Source organism: Eptesicus fuscus, chromosome 10, assembly GCF_027574615.1.
Source record: "Eptesicus fuscus isolate TK198812 chromosome 10, DD_ASM_mEF_20220401, whole genome shotgun sequence".
NCBI classification, from domain to species: Eukaryota; Metazoa; Chordata; class Mammalia; order Chiroptera; family Vespertilionidae; genus Eptesicus; species Eptesicus fuscus.
In genome coordinates this window covers 35,667,885-35,687,876 of record NC_072482.1, presented here as the reverse complement: position 1 = coordinate 35,687,876, position 19,992 = coordinate 35,667,885, and the positions used below count along the sequence as shown (strand labels likewise).

Here is a 19,992-nt window from a genome sequence, read left to right as displayed (position 1 = left end):
ACATTTTTAAATGCTAATCTAAATTATAAAGGATGTTTTACCTTTTGAGGATCATATTTTGTTCTAAATGCTGGTCTGAATTATAAAGGATGTTTTACCTTTTAAGACTCATAATGTATTTAACTAACTTTTTCTGTATATGAAGATAAAGTAAACATACTTTACAAATAAGAATACAATAACTGCGTAGTTCTTAAATTTAAGTCTAAACTACCTTTTAGGAAGATAGATTACTTTTTTTGGCATTTAAAGAAAATAAAATTTATATTAGATATAGCTAAAAATGAGACGTGTGAAGGAACAGGGCTTTCTTGCTCAAGAGGGTTGAATGCATCTACTGTGAGCTTCTTATGTCCAAAAGAAAGTTGTAGAGGCTTTACCTTTTTTTTTTTTTACTACTACTATTAAATTACCAGTTTTAATTAATTCAGCTTTTCCTTTGTAACAAGTGTCTTCAAACAAGTAGTAATAAGTACCAAATTATGTTATTTTCTTAAAATATTTCATTGAATATCTATTAAAATTAGCACCAAATTAAATATATTAAGATAAAATAGCATTCTTCCTTCAAATTTTATTTCTATGAAATTCCCTTATGTTAAAGGATGTTCTTTTCAAGTAGGTATATTATCCCATAATTACATAAAATTATCCCATAGCATTATAAATGAAAATTACAATATGGCATTTGTAGCTTAAAGAGTGAGCATCAATGCAAAAAGTGATTTATTCATCACCCTTCAAAAATATTCTTACGTTGGATTTATGAAGTGATGGAGATTTCAGAGATGACTCATGTCTTCCCTTTCCACTTAATCTCTGTAAAACGCCTGGGAACTGTCTTCCCACTGCTTTCTCTAGGGTCGCCAAGGGATGAAGGGTGATGCTGGAGAGCCAGGACTTCCAGGCCGAGCAGTGAGTTGTTCTTGAAGTTACCTTTCCTTTCACTTGTCAAGTGTTATTTGACAAGCTGCCTTTGTAATGCCTCAGGAGGTGAACCAAGGTTAAGCAGCAAAGCAGAAGCCTGGCTGTGTCCTTCCCATTATTTCCATTCCATGTTCTGGTCTTAATCTTCAAATCCATGCTTGTCAGGTCAGGTACCTGCTTGATGACTAAGTTGCTACAATATGGCTGACACTGTGCTTGCTTCTGGCTTTCTGTTTCTTTTCAGAGCCCCCTGAACTTCCTTTCTTTAAAAAAAAATGTTTGGGGGAATAACCAGTATCTTTTTCCACGCAGGAAGCATATTACTTTGTTTCTTTTCATGTAGGGAACCCCAGGACTACCTGGCCCACCTGGACCAATGGGACCGCCAGGAGATCGAGTAAGTTTTCTTGGGCAAGCTATGATTATGCTGAAAATGATATCACCTTGCTGCTTATTAATTAAGAACCCTCCACAATTCATTTGCATGGCTGGAAAGCAGAATTCACATATTTTGTGGAAGACTGAAAAACAAGTATCAGTGGCTCAACCAACATCAGATTAATCTCAAGGTCAATGAAACAAAATGGCGGGACTTTAGAAGAGTCTTTGAAATTTTAATTTGGGAAAAATTTTTAACTTATCAGATTTAGAAAAAGAAGTCCATAAAAGGAATTTCAGCTGATTAGCAAGAGATTTAAGCATTCTACTAAATTGTCTTTTTTTTTAATTTATTTTTTAAATTAAAAAAAATTTAAATATATTTTTTATTGTTGATAGTGTTACAGATTATTTTAAATCCTAAAGTTAAAATCTTTGTTACGAGGCAGCTCTTATGTAAGAGAATAGTCTTTATTTTCAGGGCACTTTTTTCGAAGTCAGCATTGCCTCTCTAAATCTTTAGAACTAAAATATCACCTCTAGGCCTTGATGATGGGATAGACAAATGGTATTTAGTAGGAATTTTGCTCATTAATGACAGCTTTCAGATTTGCTCTTGACTTACTATGAAAACAGTGCAGGAAATCCAATATTTTCTAGGATAAGTACAGTAAACAGGGCTTCTATTTAATATTATAGAAATATTTGGTTTCATAAAAATTCATGAATGTTTTAATGAGATTTTAGAGTTGCTCAGAACAAAGAACTAAGGACTTTTTAGCATCCTATGGTTCAGACAACAGTCTGAGAGTAGTCTGTATTCTGCCTAATCAAAAGTTAAAACATATGCCTAGCAGCAGAATCTGAGAGGGCTGGTGCTGTAAAAGCTGTCATTGAAAACACTGACTTGCTTACCTTAATACCTCCAAGACACCACTGGACAGAAGAAGGAGGTCATTTAGATGAAGCAAAGATTTTCTCAGATAATACCAAATGGTGAATGATATGGTAATGAATTTTATTTGCTCCTATGCCTACTTTAGAGTTTGGGGGAGAGAGAGGTCAAAGAGAAAATGGTATTCTCTGTGAGTCTGGTACCTGGAGATTATATATGTTATATATCTATATCTATATCTATATCTATATCTATATCTATATCTATATCTATATCTTTATCTATATCTATATCTATCATCTGTAATGATATTATATATGTATAATATAATATACTCATACACACACATATACCAGAATATATACATATATATAAATACACATATCAGTGTGTGTGTGTGTGTGTGTGTGTGTGTATATGCATTTTTTTCTGACTCTTGAAACTGTAATTAGTTTTTTTAAATTCTTATTTAAAAATAAAAGACAATAGTGAGATTGCAAGAGTCAGTCTACTCAATTAGAAAACAAAACCAAAAATACAAGAAGTGATGATGGGCTGAATTGCTTGCTGCTGGTACTACTGAAACCTTATTGGGCCCATTGCCACCACTCAGTGTGGGCTTCATGCAGACATGGTGGGTCGCCAGTGTAAACACCACCGACATGCTCTCTTTGAACTGGAAATCAGCAGCCATCACCACTATCACTGCTGCCCTGAAAAATGAGGGAGTGGGAAGGATTCTGCTTTTCACTCTCAAATGCTAATCTGAGAATCCAACTTTGTGGTGAGGCCACCCAGGTCTCCTAGGACAAGGAGATTTTTCAGAAAAGCATTCCTCTCTTTTCCTCACAGCCTTGTACACCTACCCACCACTTAGTTTTCTACCACTAATACTGAAAGTACAGTACTGATAGAACATAATTTTGGAAAGTTAGGTAGACTTTGAGTGCAAGCATGTTAGGTAAAGAGAGAAAGAGAGAGAGAGAGAGAGAGAGAGAGAGAGAGAGAGAGAGAGAGAGAGAGAGAGAGAGAGAGAACAAAACTCAAACCCTGTGGTAGAAGAAGAGAAAAACCCTCAGGAGAGCAAGCGAAAGGACCAGGGTGGAGAAGGAAGATTGTTACCCAGGTGGAGTTGGTAGGAACAGAATACATGGGTTGTCTTCAACACAGCTGATTTTCAAAACAAGACACAGCTTTGGGGAGTGTTAGAAAGTAACCAAAGTACCACATGTACTGGTATCTAATACATGTGTGTCTATGAAGACAACCATAGGTCTCTTCAGCCCCCTTACATGAGGGCAAGCAGCAATAACTGCTAGAGCATTGAGAGTAAAGAAGAAGTTATGACACAAAGATCTGCAGCTGCCTCAGTGGGTAGCCATTCTGAGGACAAGTTAAATATATGTTTTTCCTGAAAGAAAATAGTTGGTCAGTCTTAGGTGTTCAATGATGGATGAATGGACAAAGAACTGTAATATATGTAGGATAGACTGCTATTCATTCTTAAAAAATAAGAAAATCCTGTCATTTGCAACAACATGGATGAACCTGGAGGATATATGCTAAATGAAATCAGCCAAACACAAAAAGACAAATACTGCATAATCTTATTTAGGTATGGAATCTAAAGAAGAGTTGAACGCAGGGTAGCAGAAAGGAGAATTGTAGTTGCCAGGGGCAAACAAGAGGGGACGATGGGGAGAAATTGGTCAAGGGTACAAAATTTCAGTTATGCAGGATGCATAAGTTCTGGAGATCTGCAGTACAGTATAGTGACTATAGTTGATAATTCTATATTGTATATTGAAATTTGTTAATAGAGTAGGTCTTAAATGTTCTCAGCACACTCAAAAATTAACTATGTGAGGTGATGGATATAATCATGATTAAAGTGATTATCTTGATTGTGGTAATTATTTCACAATGAATATGTATATCAAAATATCACCTCATACACCATAAATATATATATATATATATATATATATATATAGTCAATTATACCTCAATAAAGCTGGAAAAAAGAAAATGTTCTTAGGCTGACTGAAGAAGGGTTATTCAGAAATATGATAGTTACAAGAAAGAAACAAAGAAAGAAAGCAAGCAAGCATGTCCTATATAGCATTTGGAGAAATTCAGATGGAAGAAAATCCATTCAAACTGTCCAAGCAATACTCCTACCAGCTAATTTTTGCTTCTTAAGTGGCTCTCAGAAGCAGTGTTGATGTTACAGCAGATGAAGTTAGAATCTGCTTTTCATTTTGCAGGATTAGATCTTCCAGAAAAGTTTGAAATTTTTATCTCTATAATTTCCTGAAAAAAATTTTCAGAAACTTTTATAGTGGAATATATGTAGCACCATTTTAAAGAAATAATTTAAACTTCCTATTGTAAAATCAATGGAAACATGGATATTTCATCCAAATGTTCCTGATTTTTGCTAGGATCCAGGAATATGGGTGTAATTATCACTCTTATTCTCTGCAGAAAATGAGACAAACATCTCCTTCAACAGAGGAATGGGGCAACCATAAAAAATGATCTGACTCAGAAATCCTCGGCTGGGTTTCAGAGACCTGCTATTGGGATGGATGTTAGCTGGGTAGCAGAGTGACTCATTCCAGACAGAGGTCATTTGGCACGGTGTGGAGATGGGGCGAGACAGCCAAAGAGTGAGCCTGTGTGGAGATGCGCTGTGCTTCTGAGACAGATCTCTCCTTCCCAGTCAACAGATACCAGTGCCGGCCTGGCCTTCTCTGTGAGATGAGGAGAGATGGGCCACTAAAAAAAAAATTAAACGATTGAGGATTTCCTCTGTTTCCAATGGAAGGTGGTTAAGACAGCATCGCCTCTTTCTTTGGGTGGAGGAGGGATCATCAGGAGTGGAGACTTCAAAAGTCCTGCCCTGGCCATTGCTCAGGGAATGAGCAAGGGAGTTTACTTATCAGTTGCTTGGGCTCTCCTTCCTCTTTTATGAGACCACGTGCTTTTCTCAGCAACATACCCTTCATCCTATTTTTATCCTTCCTGGGCCAGTGTGTGGACATGGACTTTTCAGTAGAAAGGGTTAGTTTTTCCTTTAGACTTTATACTCTTACAAAAGCAAAAGCTAGTATCTTCAAGAAATAAATGTTTTCTCTGCAGAAGGTGAATTTGACTCTTGAAATGATTGTATTTATAACTACATAAATGAATGAGTATAGAAATTAATTATTCAGTGAAAGGCATTAAGTTAAATTGGAAAGTGCTGTGTGTTTTTTTTGGTAGTATATTTGTCTTTATATTGCAAGGTTACCTGCAAACAGCAAATTGGGTTAAATTCTTCACCCGTCATGCTTAGCAACCTGTTTAGCATTTTTCCTTTTCACGTGGTCATTCTCTCACTACCCTCTAATTTTATTTTTTCAATAGGGCTTTATTGGAAAAGATGGCGCAATGGGACCCAGGGGTCCACCCGGGCCGCCGGTAAGAACAGAATTCGTTACCTTGCTGTCTTTCCACTTTGCTAGAGAAGAACCTGGTAACCTGGCTTCTGTGCTGGGGGTACACCATTGGGGCTGCTGTTTTACGTTTATTTTCCTAAATAAAAACGGGCCAGAGAAAACAGATGTGTTAAAATACAGTTTTATTGTTTAATCAAATTATATTTGAAAAATAGGAAAATATCCCTAAATAACTTGGTCACTAGCTGTTAGTGCCTTAGTCCCTCCCATCCCCACATTGAGTGGTGGCATTTTATGACCTTACTGGTTACTTCCTGTTATACAATTTTAAGGATCTGTGGTCTATGATATTTGAGTTTTAAGGACATTTATTACTGAATAGTTATCAGTCATTCTGAGGAAGTAAGTTTTATTCAAATAGGTCTTCTAATTAAGATCTTTGGGGAAAATACTAAAGCCAATGACTTTGAAAGTGGCATCTGTATACCTGCATCCAGGTGAGATCACAGTTAGAATGTTTGAGATGATAGAGGTTTTCATGTATAATGGTAGGGTATGAAGATTCAATAGCATATGTTAAAATAATCTAATTTATTTCATATATATATATATATATATATATATATATATATTTCAGGTAAGGGGGAGTTTAAATGTATAATAAAGTTTCATTTAAAATATTTACTATAGAGCTTAAAATTTGCGTAATTGAGGAAGTAAAGGATTAATTATTTTACCAAATCTGATTATTTCATTTTAAGGAAATTTCAGGCTTTAGAACATAATGTATTGCTTAATAGGTATTATATATAAGGGTGGGTAAAAGTAGGTTTACAGTCATTCATATGGAAAAAGTACAATAATTAATAAGTAATACTACAAGAATAAATTGTTTCAAGTACTCACAACTGTAAACCTACTTTTGCCCCACCCTGTATATTCTTTGTTGTTGTTGTTGTTAATCCTCACCAAGGATATTTTTCCACTGATTTTTAGAGAGAGTGGAAGGGAGAGAGAAATACCGATGTGAGAGAGACACATCGATTGGTTGCTTCCTGCACACGCCCCTACCAGGGCTGGGAATCAAGCCTGCAACCCAAGTACATGCCCTTGACTGGAATTGAACTGGGACCCTTTTGTCTGAGGGCCAACGCTCTATCCACTGAGCCAAACAGGCTAGGGCTCACCCTGTATATTCTACTAAAAGATGACTAATGTATCTTGAAGCTGGGTTAAAAGGAACAAGGAGAAATTCTTATGGTTTTGATGCGGTGAAGGGTGCTGATGTGACAGAAGAGAGTGGAAGTGTGGAGAATGCCCCAAAGAAAAAGTGAATTTCTAGGCTGAGAGTGCAATTTCCAGCAGACAAGGGGAGACTCTGCCACAATGATGCCAAATTTAGCAAAAAATCTGGCTACCTTCTTAATTTCTTCCCCAGCCAAAGTTTTCGCTGCTGTCTTTTGATGGGTTGTCTGGTTATGTAATAGAAATACACTAAAAACAGGAATTGCTTTCTGCAGGTTCACTTTGTACCAATTTACTGAGATCGCAGTCTGTGAACTGTAAAACTGATTATATATATATATATTTCAAATGGCCTAAACATATATTTTAGAACTATACAGTCAATAAAAATTGAATGGGAATTTTCAAGATTTGTTTCTCTTTGTGTCAACTTAAAATTTGGTTTTACTCTTCCTTAAAATGTGATTATGTGCTGCTTCATTGAAAAGCTTTTGAAGCTGGCCACTTTGTTAGCTTACTTTAGATGGGATTTTAGTTTCATCATATCATTCCCTTTCCCGACCCGTGTGTTGTAGGGAAGCCCAGGCTCTCCGGGAGTCTCAGGACCGAGTGGGAAACCAGGCAAGCCCGGAGACCACGGCCGGCCAGTAAGTGGACCGCTTGCACGCCTAGAGTTACTTCACTGTTGCCTTCAGTAATGAGGAGACTGAAAGGCTCTGGCATATTTATGTTATCTTTGCTGTAATGTGTTTGAAGCGTTTGTTGAAACGATGCCAAACCAGTGGAATTAACTTGGTACTGGTTCTAAAGTTTTTCTCCCTGAGTTAGAATATTCTGGGATGAAAACTGTGGTTATAGGGTTTCTTTAAAAGGAGAAAGGGATTATGAGCCAAGACACATATTTCTGCACTGTGTAAACACTTTAAGCTGGGTCAGCAGAAGGATTCTCTTTATGTAGGAGTACTATGCTCTTAACAGAAAAATACATGATGATGGTGCATGGCGCTTCCACAGGTAGTGTGCGGATGTCACCCTGGGCAGTATCATCCAGCCAAGCCACTTGCTCTTTTCTCTTTCCTCGAGGATGCTAAGAACATTAGTCCCAGAATTAAAAGGATTGATCGGATCTGCTATTTTACTTTTTCATACTGCCCAATTTATGTCTGGTTTAACTTTCCTTTAGTCAGGTGTTTTGGTAAAATAGTCATTGAGATGGTATTATGCTTATCTGGTATTTTCAAATTAGTATCTCCAAAACTGAATTTGACATTCTTAAAATATCCAGAAGTATTTGTAATGACTAGTGGGCTTCACATACTTTACAAGTTCTTCCTTATTTTGCATATGAATTGTGGATTTATCTCATCTAAATAGAATTTTGAAATATAAAAAGTTATCTTAAAGATAATTGAGTCCAACTATTTAGCTGCTCTCTGGACTGGACTTCTGTTTTCTTAAGTGTTGTCCAAGTTACAAAAACCTGAGTTTAAAAAAATTTTTTAATGCCACGCAAATTTAGGGTAGAATATTTATGTGATATTGGTTGCTTTTTATGTTTACATAAAATTAAACAAGCACCATAAAGATTTAAAGGACTCCTGATATACTTTATAATCTGTGTGTACCCTAACATATGATCTAATTACTCTCTTTTCCTCAATGAATCATGGCAGAAACTTCACAAGAGCAGTTTAAAGTACATGGAACTCTTCTGCCTATTCAGAATTCCATTTTGACTGAAGAGTCTCACACAAGGCTATTACTGATGCAATTGATGGTTACCACTGGAAACCCGAAGGAAACTTGCATTTCCTTGACTTGAAATGTGACCTTAGATCCTGGCAATAACAATGATTTCCACACACCCTCTATACAAGAGCAATCTCAGAGTAATAGTAAATAATAAAAAAAACAACAACCACGACCACCAGCAACAATATCAAAATAGCAGTAAATGTGAAAAAAAAAATTCCCTGAAATTTATATAAGGCTCCAAAGTCAATAATAATACGTTTCCATTAACAGTGTCTGGTACTTTTGGCAAAGGGAGAGCCAAACTCTAGTTTATCTTATGATCGTAACTTGTAACATTTATTTGGGCCTTATTGATCTTTTTCCTTTTCCTTTTCTTGTCCTTTAAGGTGGCAAGTTGCCTCTTCTTTTCTTATCTATTCCATCTTACCTTTCATTTCTGTACACCAAAGTAGCAGAGGGGTGTATGAAGGTGTTAACAGAGACCTTGACTCAATCAGTTAGCTATTGTCAGTGATTTTCAACCTTTTTCATTTCATGGCACATATCAACTAATTAGTAAAATTCTGTGACACACCAAAATATGTAATATTTTTTTGCCAATCTGACAAAAAACCCCACCACAGGTATAATTTGGATTTATTCATAATGTATGACTATTGTTATGATGGCTGTTGTAATTTTTTTATTTGACAGTCTAAGGGAAAAGAGGTCAGTGCCTCTGACTATTCAGGTATTGTGTATTTTAAAAATTCTTGCAGCACACCAGTTGAAAATCAAATCTCTGGTTTATGTCATTAGCTGTTACAACCAGCTGATTTCTTCCTGCTAACTTACAACACTTGATGTGGTACAGTGGATGTTTTCAAAAACTGCTTATGGACTATTGTTATTCATTTACTCAACACCTACTTGTTTAGTGCCTAAATGAGCTAGTCAATGTTTTAGAGACTGAGGATGTAAGAGTAAACAAGACAAAGTCCTTGCCCTCATGGAGATTCTAGTGGGGGGATATAGACCAAAAACATGTAAATAATATTTCTGGTGATGATGAGTGACACGAAGAAAACAGAAACAGACTAAGGGCTAGAGAGCAATTGTGATGGTGGGGAAGTGGCTATTTTAGATATAGTAGTCAGAGCCTGTTGGAGGCGTTGAAATGAATTGAGGGAGCAAACTGTTTGAAGAGCTGTGGGAAGGGGATCCCAGGCAGTAGAAACAGCATGAATAAAAGCCCCGAATGAAGAAGGAATCTGGTATATGAAAGGAACAGCGGAGAGCCCTGGGTACCCAAAATCAAGGGCATGAAGGAGAGAGAAATGAAAGATCATGTCAGAGAGCTGAGCAGAGGTGATTATGTGGATCATCTGGCCAATGAGAATGAATTCTTTTATTCTAAGTGTCACAAGAGGCCCTTGGAGCCAAAAGAGTGACATTATCTAATTTTCCTTTTAAAAATGTCAGTCTGGCTTCTATGTGGAGAACAGGCTCTAGGAGGGCAATCCAGGAAGCAGGAAGACCAGTTAGGAGGATATTGGAGTCGTTCAGGCAAAAGTATTGGAGGCCGTAGATGTGGATTGGTTTGGGATATATTATCTGACCATCAGATTTTTCAATAGTTCGGATGTTCCTTCTATGACAGCAGTTGGCAGCCTGGAAGTTCATTACTAAAAGACAAAAACTTCTTGCACTATGAGGAAAACTTTCCCAGGATCCTCTCATGGCCCATGAGAGGCCTGACAGAGCAGAGACAAATCTTCTGTAGTTGTGTTTGGATGTGGGACCACCATTTGGATTGAATTATCTAATAAAGGAGACATGTGGTTCCTTTTATACGCAATACACACAAAAAATCACTGGAAGTAGTTATGGATATATGTTTAGTTAGGGAATTGACAAAAGCCCAATGGTTCTTACTGGAACTGAATCAAGATGAATGTCATAGAGAATCCACAATAACCAGCTGAGTTACCCAGCTATGGTGATATAAAAGAAAGTATAATGGTACAAGAGCAATTTTCATATGCATCTCAGTTCCAGGCCTGTATTGTGAATGGCTTCATAAAATGTATGCATAGTTCATAACTTTTAAATTGTTATCCTCAAATTCACATCTCAGCACTCTTTTGGAGGTCATATGCTTCACAGAGAAGGTGGTAAGAAGGGCAATTAGATTGCTTTTATAGACAAGACAATGTGAATAACGTTGATGGGAATGTGGTGTCATTTTGCCAATTCATTAGAAAGCAGATCTTCATCATCATGTTTGTTCATGAATCATTTTAGATCATGTTTGTCACTTTCTAATACATGAAATTCCTGCATTTTAGGGTGCCTCTGGATTGAAAGGAGAGAAAGGCGATAGGGTATGTATTTCTTAAAATTTGAAATACATTTATTTTGTGTGTAAAACATTGAAGTCTGAAACTATAGAAATAATATGCTAATGATTCTCATTGATTTAATTAACAAGGGGGACATTGCTTCTCAGAACATGATGCGGGCAGTTGCAAGACAAGTCTGTGAACAATTGATAAATGGTAAATTTCTTTCTTTTCAATGTATAAAACGTGTTTAATTAATTGCAGGAAAATGCAAAGTTTGAGTCATTAATTTTCTAAGATGTATGCTTCTATTTCATTTTTGATGATCTCCTTTTTTTTTTCTTTATACATTGTCACTTTTGTAGCCGGTTAGATAAGGCTAGTGATATTTTAATAATTGTCCTTAAGATAAAATAATAACTTAAGGTAAAATAAAGCCAGTTATCCTTACATTTGGTTTGATACAAAATCAAAGGGGCTTTCCAATTTCCATGATGTAGGATTTTTAGTGATCTTCATCTGGGCATATCTGGAAGCAGCAGTGATTGGATCTTTCAAGTTAAAACCTTTAAGTTGTCATATAACTTTAAGGAAGGAGGCCCAGACTAGTTTAATCATAGAAAGTCCATCTCGGCGGGGACATTTTAATATTGCCTTCTTACTTTTTACAGACTCTTTCTTCATATTCCATGAGGCCTATTAAGTTTATTAATAAAGTTCAGTGCCTGAAAACCAAGTGTGGCCTTAAACTCAGGGTTCCCTCTTTCAGAAGCTTTCACTGTATCTTGAAGTGCTGCCCTGGGGAACACCCGCATTAGAGACACCTATGTTGCTTTTAGAAATTGGGGTTGCTGGGCCGTACTCTAAACCTGGTGAATCATTGTCTTTGAAGATGAGGCCCAGAAATCTGTATTTTTCAACATATCCAACAGGCAACTTCAGTGTACACTAAATCTTAATTATCATTGCCTTATGTACACACAATAATGGTATCATTTCTTAGTTTAAAAAAGTTTCTCTTTTGAGTGACATCGTCGGGCAAATCTCAGGGGTTTCTATCAGAGCCATATTAAACTTTCACAACTCATTTTTCTTTATAGTAAGCTTTGTGGCCTACTTGGTTGGTATTGTGTGGAGACAGTTATTTATCAGAGATCAGTTTGCCCTTGGTGACTGGAGAGTTTTATTTTATTTTTAGGGTTAAGGTTGGAATGTCTCCTGGACAGAGGAGGAATAGAGATGTATTTCACTAGATACTAAGAGAAAACAATTTCACCCTCTCGTCCCTCCCTTTTTAGGGTTCTTACCAACAAGTGTTATTTCTATTTATAGGTCAGATGAACAGATTCAATCAAATGCTGAATCAGATTCCAAATGATTACCACTCCAGTCGGAACCAGCCCGGCCCACCAGGTCCTCCAGGTCCCCCGGGCAGCGCAGGAGCCAGGGGGGAACCAGGACCTGGGGGGCGACCAGGCTTCCCGGGCACGCCGGGCATGCAGGGTCCCCCGGGGGAACGCGGTAGGTGTTTCTGGCTGCAGCATGAGCATAAAGGAGGGAACTACAGTGTAGGACCCTGAGGATGTTAAAAAGTACATAGAAGACTGAACTTGGCAAACTACTTCAGTCTTGTTTGCACAGTCCCGGAAGAGCTATGTGTCCCCGAGCCTGCCTTCTTTAGGCGGCCACAAGCCACAGAGCCCCATATCTTAGGATCTCAGTAAAGATCATGTGAATATCTGGTTGTTGTTAACGGGAAAACCTGTATCTTGGCAAACTAAATCAGGCACTAGAAACTTATCAATTGTTGTGACTGGCAAGAGAGTTGGGCAGCAACTGAATGTACAGTTTTGGATCCAGTTGTGTGGGTTTTTTTTTTGTTCTTTTTTTATTCAGAGCCTGGCACTGGTCTGATGTGTTTGTTTCACTTTAATTTTATGGTAGATAAGTCTGATTGGAGGAAAAGAAGGAACATAGTCTTATCTGATTCCAGATGTTTCAGGATTCTGGGTACTGATTTTGTCAAAGTAGCAGCTAACATTCTGGAGAAAACCTAGATATTTCTGTAATTCTGATGGCTTGGATGCTGCACTAATTGGGCTACTCAAGATAAGATACTTTTCAATGAGCTGTAACTCATTATTTGATTTCTGCTTGTAACAACTATTTCTAAAAATATATATTAGACGTGTTTGTTTTCTTCAAATAGTTTTTCCCCTGACGTGTAGCCAGATTTGTTTCCTGGCCATGAGTCTGGAATTACACAAATGTCTAGAAAGAATCTGGCTTAAAGAGTGAACTTCTGTGAAAAATTGGGTTGTGCTTTCACTGGGGGAAGTCAATGACTTGAGTCAGGTAACATCAGTTAAAAGGAAGACTGCATGTTTCCTGATAATTTTCCTCCTGTGCTTCATCTTTTTGTCCTTCCTTAGGTTTGCCAGGAGAGAAAGGCGAAAGGGGTATTGGGTCTCCAGGGGCTCGAGGGCCACCTGGCCCCCCAGGTAGGTCGGCTGGCACACAACATAATAAACAGTGTAACTACTGGGAGAGCATACAGCTCCCTTCCCCCCAAGAGATTCACAGCCTCATCATGTTAGCTTCAGGCATGGCTATCATCATGGTATTTTCATATTTTAGCAAGAAGTGAAACTTGTATAACCTCCTCATTTTTATGTTCTCTTTGCTCAAAAAATGTTTGCATGTGTTCTATTAAGCATTCACTGTAACTTTAATATGTGAAGATTGAGTTTCAGTGACAAAGAGGGTTGCTGTTTTCTTTTTTATGGAATTCTTATTTGTTTTGTTTGGCCTCATAGCGTTTCAGAATGGTATCACTTCCTGTTTTTTTCTAGTATTCTTCAAGATGTTGCTAGTAGGAAAAAAAAAAGTATTCTCACTAAAAAGTCTGAGACATCACCAGATTTCACTTACAGGTTCTTTATTGATGCTTTGGAAAGAAATAATTATCTAGTTGTTTTATGCATTTCTTTTACTAGGTTGAAAATGAATTTTTTTTTCTTCATGGTAATGTCCATGAGACCCTTGCAACCCAAGGTCAACCCTAGTGGTAACATATTTAGGTTTATGTTATTTAGGTTTATGACCTCAGGTAACATATTTAGGTTTATGACCTTAGCCATAAGTACCATTCGATGTAGACATGACATTGCTTCACAAAGCCTGGAGGTATGGAGCGGGCACTTCCGTGTTTCCCCGGCAGTCTAATGTGGCGCATAGAGCCATTTCCTTCAGGTAGACTTATCCCTGTGAGAGTAGGAGCAAGCCAGAGAACTCACTGGTATCTTTAGTTTGGCTTCATTCTTGCTAAGTCCGTTTTCTTGGAATGAAATCATTTAAGTAGTTAGATTTCTGTCTTTAGCTCTTATGAATCACTGGTAAGAAATTTCCACACTTTGGTTCAATTGGTGATTTCGTAAGGAAACATTTTCTTACCATACAGTAGGGAGCTGCCTAGTCTTGAGGCAGTGGAGGGGCCAAAGTATTGTGGACTGCCTCAGGAGATGTATTTAACAAGAGGAGAAATACTTGTTTTAACCCACACTAGGTCCACAAGGAGAATCCAGAACGGGCCCACCAGGGTCCACAGGTTCCAGAGGTCCTCCTGGCCCCCCCGGTCGTCCTGGAAACTCAGGTATCCGAGGACCCCCAGGTCCTCCTGGATACTGTGACTCATCCCAGTGTGCCAGCATCCCATACAACGGGCAAGGCTATCCAGGTATGTGGTTGTCATTGTAGGAACCCAAATTCACCTGAATAAAGAACCTTTATGGAAATGAAGTGCCGTAGGATTGAAGGAAGATTGGTTTGAGTATTTCCTGAAGATAGCAACTCTTCCAGTTGTGTGTTTTGATTATGTAGTAATATTGTTCTCCCTCAGAGCATAAACCATTACTTCACTGCTAGGAGTTAAATAATTAGTTTCTCTCCCTTCCAATATTTCTGCAATTACCAAGTCACATAATAAACTCTCCATATTTCCCCTGGAAGTTCAAAGAATGCTACCAATTGACTTTTTTCCTTCCTAACCTAACGGTTGGGAACAGTGATTTGTTGAATAAAATTGTAGAATGCTAAGAACACACACACACACACACACACACACACACACACACACACACACACATTTGTTTCGGGAATCTAACTTGTAGGCAAACTAGTATTTGATAACACGATGAATACAATAATCCACTCACATTGTAGAATTAATATTTATAAGCTCTGGAATGTAATTTTTAAAAAGTTAGTAATGAAATTCTAGTGTTTCAGTTCTCTTTTGCCTGATTTTGGGACTGTGGGGACAGGGGACATATGCTGATCTGGAAGTAAGAAAGTCATGCTGTGGTCAGTGGTGACCTTTTCATCAGCGCACCCTCAAGCATCTTGCAAGTTTTAAAAATGATACTGCTGTTTGATATGGTTGGCTACTAGCAAATAGTGCATGAGTAGTTGAATATCTAAATATCTATATATCTATATATTTATGTGAATACTTACATCTGGCCAAAGTTATAATTAATCTCAATGTACATTTCTCATACAACCCATTCACAAAATTATAATGTAATGTGTTATAAAATACATTTAAATTACCTCTGCCTTATGGTATGTACAAATAACTGGAAATATATGGATATATATGTATATATACTTTAACCATTACATACTTAGATGGATGTGTATATATGTTTTTTGCATAGTAATTCAACTTTTAAAACTATCATCTTTGACCTGTTTCAGGTTCCGGCTAACATTTTCTAAGTCGCCAGTGCTGCTTACAGTTTGAATACATGAAAATCCTGTTTCTGAGATGTTTGCGCACATGCTTATTAGGAAATGAGTCTGTATGGAAATCTCACCACAGATATGGTTAACGAACCGGGTCAACATCATAAAGGAGGGTGGAGACTCTATACTAACTTGAATGAAACAAAAGCAGTGGTGTTAGTCTATACGCCTGATGCATTTCAGTAATAATGTAGAGAAATATTATTAAAAAAAAAAAAAAGTTGAAACATACAGCCATGAGGAGCCTCGACTGTGAAAGAGGCGCCTAGTAAAACTACTAACCAGCGGAGATCGTGCCATTTCGAGAAAAACAATTAACCTGGTTAAAGAGAAACGTCTTGTGTAAATAATAAACTAATTGTGGCTTGTAAATGATTTGTATGTGATCCTGTCCACTAAAATCACTTAACAATTCTACAGTAAGCTTCTGCATCCAAGCCTGCTGCTTGCTCTGTGCCGGAATAACACCGAATGGAATCTCCTCATCCCTCTTGCTTGTTTAGCGATGTGTCTGGTTCAGGGCATGCGTCTCATTAGTACTGTTCTTTGTACGTGTACTCTCATTTGGGTTTTGTCATTGCCATTTTCCAACCAGAGTCCTAGAGTCACTTCTCTTCTTCCTGCTCGCTGTAGCCACTGGTGTTCCTCGCCCACCAGCTGTAACTCAGTCTGTGGGGGAAGACAGCCACAGAAATTGTCATGTACTGTATATTACCTGGCGATGGCCGATTTTCACCTCCAGAGTTCAGTTTCTAGGAGCCATCCGTACGTCCCCTCACCTCCTCACCTTTCCAAACTGTTCTCTGAACTGAGGAGTTGAAGTCCGTGAACAGGCACTTGGGGATTTGTGAGAATCCTACCCAGGTTCTGCGTTTACAGTTCTTTGGCCCAGTCTGACCCTTCCCAGGTATTTGTGCAATGATTGTATTTACTGCTGGATCTCTGAAGGTTTTTTTTTTTTTTTTTTAAAGTCCGTCACTTTATTTGAGCATCACCAAATTCTCTATGCAAATGTTAGTAACCAGAACGTTGTAATTTATATATTTATCGTTAGGCGATTAAGACTGGAGTGCCATCGCCTCGGGCGATGGTTTAGCTTTTGCTGTGTCTGTACCTCCCAAACCATAACTGTAATGTTGAATCGGACAGAGCCGTACGTGCCCGAGGGCGGGGCCTACCTGCCTGAGCGCGAGCCCTTCATCGTGCCGGTGGAGCCGGAGCGGACCGAGGAGTACGAGGACTACGGCGCCGACCAGCCCGGCCACGAGCATCCTCCCCACGCGCGCTGGCGGCGCGCCCTGCCCCGCGGCCTGGGGCAGTGAACCTGAGACGGCGCCCAGGGAGGCCAGGCTGGGGGAGGTGTTGAGATTATCATTCACAGGTCAAAGGGAGCAGCGTACACCGTATCTGCGATGTTTCTTCCGGCCATGCTTCACCCGAGAGTCCCCCTTTTTACTGTAGAGAACCTTGTTTCTGCAGGAAGCCTAGCCAGCCGCACGCAGTCTGTAGACGTCTTTGCTTTCGCCCTTGAAATGCTTGCAAAATCCTTTGTTCACAAAAGCTGCAAGGAGAGAACCTGTGCCTTGTGCCTTTCGTTAGCACAGCCGGCAGCCTCAGTGAGACTCTTAGGGTAAGCAGTAAGTCCTGGAACCCAGAACTACTGTATGTTTCCGAGGGGGCAGTTTATCTTTTCCAATACCTATTTGCAATTCAATTACACCACGATTCAAGGAATGCCCCTCCTAAACCAAAAAGGAGGGAAAGGTCAACTGCATCGCAATTGTTTCTCTTCCTCTTCTAGCTTCTGTTACACATTATGGCATAGAATGCTCTTATACATCTCCTTTAACAACCACAAACCTTAAGCCATGTAGCTGAAATTATTGTATCACTGGATACAATTTCATATTGCCTTAAACCTCCTTGTTTTAGACACACTAACATTTATGCCAAATTGCAGATTATTCTGCAGAGATGGAATTGCATGTTTGTGTTGTATATTTAGTACGAACTTTTTTTTTTTTCCAGAACATGTTTCTTAGTTATCAAAAGCAGTTGGAAATGTTTGCAAGACTATGAACATAGAATTGCTGCTTTTATATTTTAACTGCAGATTGTGAATTTCACTGCCTTATATTATTTATTTCTGAAACAAAAGAGGCATTTTTCAATAAAACTACTGAAAATTTGACATGGTCTGTTTTTTCTTTGAATGGCCTTTTGGACTGTTCAGGCGGTTGTTACAACAAACAAGTTGATATCCTTGGATACGGTTACAGATCTTGCTAATATATTAAATTATGCTAAATAACTTTAGATTTTTAATGATATGGTGAAGTCATAGAAAGAGAGTGGTGAGAACCTTAAAAAGCCAAGCTGATTCCAAAGGCTCTATTAGGAATGTAGAGGATGTGTGGGTTGGTGGAAAAACAACTAGGTATCCTAGGAGACCCCAAACAACCAAATAACTTTTAACAAGCCACATGATTTAGTATGCATTTAATCACTTTCCTATACCATGCTTTTACCCAGTAGCATGTTTAATTGCAAAATGGAAAATTCCTTAATGGAAATTTTTACATTTAATACCTTCCTTTTACACTTTTACAAATGCAAATAACATCCTTCTAAATATCAAAGAAAATAATGTAAGAACCAACACCAATTGGAGAGAGGTAGTGATAGAAAATTTTCTGCAGAGCGAAACATCTGAGTTAAATACTTTCTGGCAACCAAGATCAAAAGGAATAGACAATAAATGAATGTACTGTGTTCACCAGGTATCCAGCAGATTGCTAAATTCATAGTATTCATCTGTAATCCCCAATACCTTTGTTTTTAAGGTTAGAAGAGACCATTGAGATCATTCCAGTTCAATTCTTTGCTTTATGTAGGAAGAAGCAGACTCAGCTAAGTCGTATCAGAACAAGACTAAACTTCTAGGTCTTGTGGTTCTTAACCCTGTTTTATCATGATACTCTCCTCCACCCCCACTCCTTCTCTCTTCCTGGGAACACTTACTCCCTCGGTAGGAGTTTTCCAACTTCAAAGTTCTACGAATCTATTTTCATTCGTTTCTGACTCATTTGGGCTTCTGATGCTCCTTGATCAAGAGCCTCTGTATCAGGAGCATGAAGGTGGGTTCCGTTCCTGGCCACCGACTCAGCTGGGTTCCAAGGCCGCAGGGATTTGAGGCACAAAGGAATTCCATCTTCTTTCAATGGCAGATGTGGGTTTGATTCCTGATGTTGGCGGTCACCCATTTTCTATCTTCTAATCTGTGCTCTCAGAGAGGGGATGAGGGGCCAAGCCAGTTCTAACCAGGGATGAGCACAAAATTACTAACCAGCTGAGATACATGTTGTAATTTTTATTTTCATAGCCTATTTCCTCCATAATTACGTTTGCTGAATCTGTGCGAAAATAGTTTTTGTTTCCCCTGTGTGAGCGCATACTGAAAGTGCAGGGAGAAAAGGCCAGATGGTCTGGGCTTAAGAACTAATGTTAATACCCCACAAAATCAAACGTGTAGGTGCTGGTTTATTTAGTCAAACTTCCTTTGAAGGACGACAGAACAACTTCTAGCTCTTTAAATTTAAAAGCATTATAAGAAATTTGTTATTTATAATTTGTATTTGAAACTAGGGTTCTGATTTTTAAGAGACTAGCTTGAAATAACTGTGGGAAGAGGTGATAGCTTCTAAAGGGGGCTGTAGTAAGGTTTCAAAATTTCAAAACACTTAAATAGATCCTGAATATTTTTTAAAAATATATATTTTATTGATTTTTTACAGAGAGGAAGGGAGAGGGATAGAGAATTATAAACATCGATGAGAGAGAAACATCCATCAGCTGCCTCCTGCACGCCCCCCACTGGGGATGTGCCCGCAACCAAGGTGCATGCCCTTGACCGGAATTGAACCTGGGACCCTTCAGTCCGCAGGCCGACGCTCTATCCACCAAGCCAAACTGGCTAGGGCCTGAATATTTTTTATAGAATATTTTGTACAATGGGATTAACCATTTAGCAAATTTAACACATATATTTTCTCAGATTTGTAAGGGTCTATTTTTGAGTCTGTAAAGAATTATGCTGTCTAAGCAGTTGCTCAAAATTACATTATAAATAAGGTCAGTGTAGTTTTCCCTGAGTATATACTATTTGTTATGTCCATGGCCCTGTATTTGGCACATAAGATTATTCTTCATTAGGTTTTAGTTC

At 38.2% G+C, this 19,992-nt stretch overlaps 1 protein-coding gene across 2 annotated transcripts in view; it reads left to right on the top strand.

Moving 5' to 3' along the window:
• COL12A1 (collagen type XII alpha 1 chain) overlaps positions 1-17,961 on the top strand; it is a 110,319-nt gene extending 92,358 nt beyond the window's left edge. Inside the window, exons 57-66 of one of the 2 annotated variants that reach the window (XM_008139503.3) lie at positions 862-915; positions 1,271-1,324; positions 5,612-5,665; positions 7,464-7,535; positions 10,971-11,006; positions 11,114-11,180; positions 12,297-12,485; positions 13,397-13,465; positions 14,530-14,700; positions 16,920-17,961. In XM_008139503.3, coding sequence (XP_008137725.2) covers positions 862-915; positions 1,271-1,324; positions 5,612-5,665; positions 7,464-7,535; positions 10,971-11,006; positions 11,114-11,180; positions 12,297-12,485; positions 13,397-13,465; positions 14,530-14,700; positions 16,920-17,092 — 939 coding nt within the window. In that variant the 3' untranslated portion in view covers positions 17,093-17,961. Of the gene's footprint in view, positions 1-861; positions 916-1,270; positions 1,325-5,611; positions 5,666-7,463; positions 7,536-10,970; positions 11,007-11,113; positions 11,181-12,296; positions 12,486-13,396; positions 13,466-14,529; positions 14,701-15,722; positions 16,893-16,919 lie in introns of those variants that run through there. The other variant, XM_028156727.2, reaches the window with a different exon arrangement.
• The last annotated feature ends 2,031 nt before the right edge of the window (positions 17,962-19,992 follow it).